Raw genomic sequence first — 1,959 nt, 5'->3', positions numbered from 1 at the left:
GTGAGCTGAGTATGGTCAGTGTCAGCCCGCCGTCCTCCCTCCTCTGTCCTCCCTCCTCTGTCCTCCCCCCTCGCCCCTCCCCCTCTGTCCTCCCCCCTCTTTCTCCCCCCTCTGTCTCACACTCCCTACTTCCTTCCTTCCTTCCTTCCTTCCTTCCTTCCTTCCTTCCTTGGTTCCTTTCCTTCAGGTTGGCCTAAACTCCTGTGGTTTGTCACGGAGTCCAAACATCTGTCCAAACCTCCGCGGGACTGGTTTCCTCACATCAAAGACGCAAACAACGACACGGCGTACATCGAGGTCTCACACACACACACACACACACACACACACCCTGTCGTTCAGAGTCCTGTCTGTCCTGCTGGTGGACATCATGTCCTCGTCTCCTTGTCTCCTCCAGTATAAGACCTGTAAAGATGGAAGTGTGTTAGGAGTCACCGTGACCAGGATCGCTCTGCTCACACACTGCCAGGCGCTGACCCAGTCCTGCTGCTACACTGAGGGTACACACACACACACACACACTCTCAGTGTCTGTCGACTCACCTGTGTGTGTGTGTGTGTCCACAGCTGAGACCATCGTGAACGTCCTGGACTTTAAGAAGGACGTTGGTCTGTGGCACGGCATCCTGACGGTAAGACCTCCACCACTGGACCAGGACCAGGACCAGGACCAGGACCAGGACCTGGACCTGGACCTGGGTCCAGAACTTCCTGTCAAGTGTTCCACCTGTCGACCGGCTGCTGGTTTACTTTGGTTTGTGTGTGTGTGTGTGTGTGTGTGTGTTGCAGAGCGTGATGAACATGATGCACGTGATCAGCGTTCCCTACTCACTGATGAAGGTCAACCCTCTGTCGTGGATCCAGAAAGTCTGTCAATATAAAGGTCAGACACACGTCCACACACACGTACACACACACACACGTACCTGTCTCCCACCTCTGTCTCTTCACCTTCTGTTCACACACATTTAATTGTGTGTGTGTGTGTGTGTGTACCTGCAGCTAAGGTCTCCTGTGTGAAGTCCAGGGACATGCACTGGGCTCTGGTGGCCCACAAAGACCAGAAGGACATCAACCTGAGCACCCTGAGGATGCTGCTGGTGGCCGATGGTTCAAATCCCTGTGAGAATCCTCCTCCTCCTCCTCCTCCTCTTCTCCTTTCTCAGTTCTTTGCGTCTCGTTCCTGTTCTTTCTCCTCGGCTCAGCGGTTGGAGATAACGTGAGGAGGAGGAGGAGGACCAGAGGGAGGGCCGTCCTCGTGGGAGACGTAGAATCTGGGTCGTGGTCCAGGAATAGAGCGGGACGTGTCCAACAAGGACTCACGTTTGTTTTTGTTCACACTCAGCAGCAGCTTTTATCTCTGATCAGGAATCAAACACAGAGAAGTTTCTCCTTCTCAGAGCTGCGACTAAAAATAATCCTGAAAACGCAGGGGGCGGAGCCTCAGCTCTTAAAGAAACAGATGATCCGCTGCTTCTGTTTCCTCCTCTCTCCTTTACCAAAACCTCGCCTTCTCTCCTTGTCTCAGCCCTCTGGTGGATCATTTGGGTACTGCAGCAGTTTGAGTTTGAGTTTGATGATGTTTGACCCTGGTCTGTGTCCATCAGGGTCCATCTCCTCCTGTGACGCCTTCCTCAACGTCTTTCAGACCAAAGGTCTGCGAGGAGAGGTCATCTGTCCCTGTGCCAGCTCGCCCGAGGCGCTCACCGTCGCCATCAGGAGGTGAACGTTATTGATTTCATATGGTGTCATTTATAGTGTGTGTCATTTGTAGTGTGTAACGACCAGTGTGTGTCCCAGGCCCGTGGAGGACAGCAGCCAACCTCCAGGTCGAGGCGTCCTCTCCATGCAGGGTCTGAGTTACGGCGTGGTCAGAGTGGACACCGAGGAGCGACTGTCTGTGCTGACGGTGCAGGACGTTGGCACCGTCACACCAGGAGGTGAACACCCCCCCCCCAA

At 54.4% G+C, this 1,959-nt stretch overlaps 1 protein-coding gene across 1 annotated transcript in view; it reads left to right on the top strand.

The window, feature by feature from the left end:
• Positions 1-1,959, top strand: part of LOC103377547 (disco-interacting protein 2 homolog C-like) — a 15,998-nt gene that overhangs the window by 12,510 nt on the left and 1,529 nt on the right. The window contains exons 14-20 of the mRNA XM_025054443.1: positions 188-297; positions 398-500; positions 568-632; positions 790-883; positions 1,003-1,122; positions 1,608-1,722; positions 1,801-1,940. Of these exons, the coding sequence (XP_024910211.1) occupies positions 188-297; positions 398-500; positions 568-632; positions 790-883; positions 1,003-1,122; positions 1,608-1,722; positions 1,801-1,940 (747 nt within the window). The remainder of the gene's footprint in view (positions 1-187; positions 298-397; positions 501-567; positions 633-789; positions 884-1,002; positions 1,123-1,607; positions 1,723-1,800; positions 1,941-1,959) is intronic.

Source organism: Cynoglossus semilaevis, chromosome 3 (genome assembly GCF_000523025.1).
Source record: "Cynoglossus semilaevis isolate Cse_v1.0 chromosome 3, Cse_v1.0, whole genome shotgun sequence".
NCBI lineage: Eukaryota > Metazoa > Chordata > Actinopteri > Pleuronectiformes > Cynoglossidae > Cynoglossus > Cynoglossus semilaevis.
The sequence above is the reverse complement of the archived record's forward strand: the minus strand, read 5'-3'. Positions and strand labels throughout refer to the sequence as shown.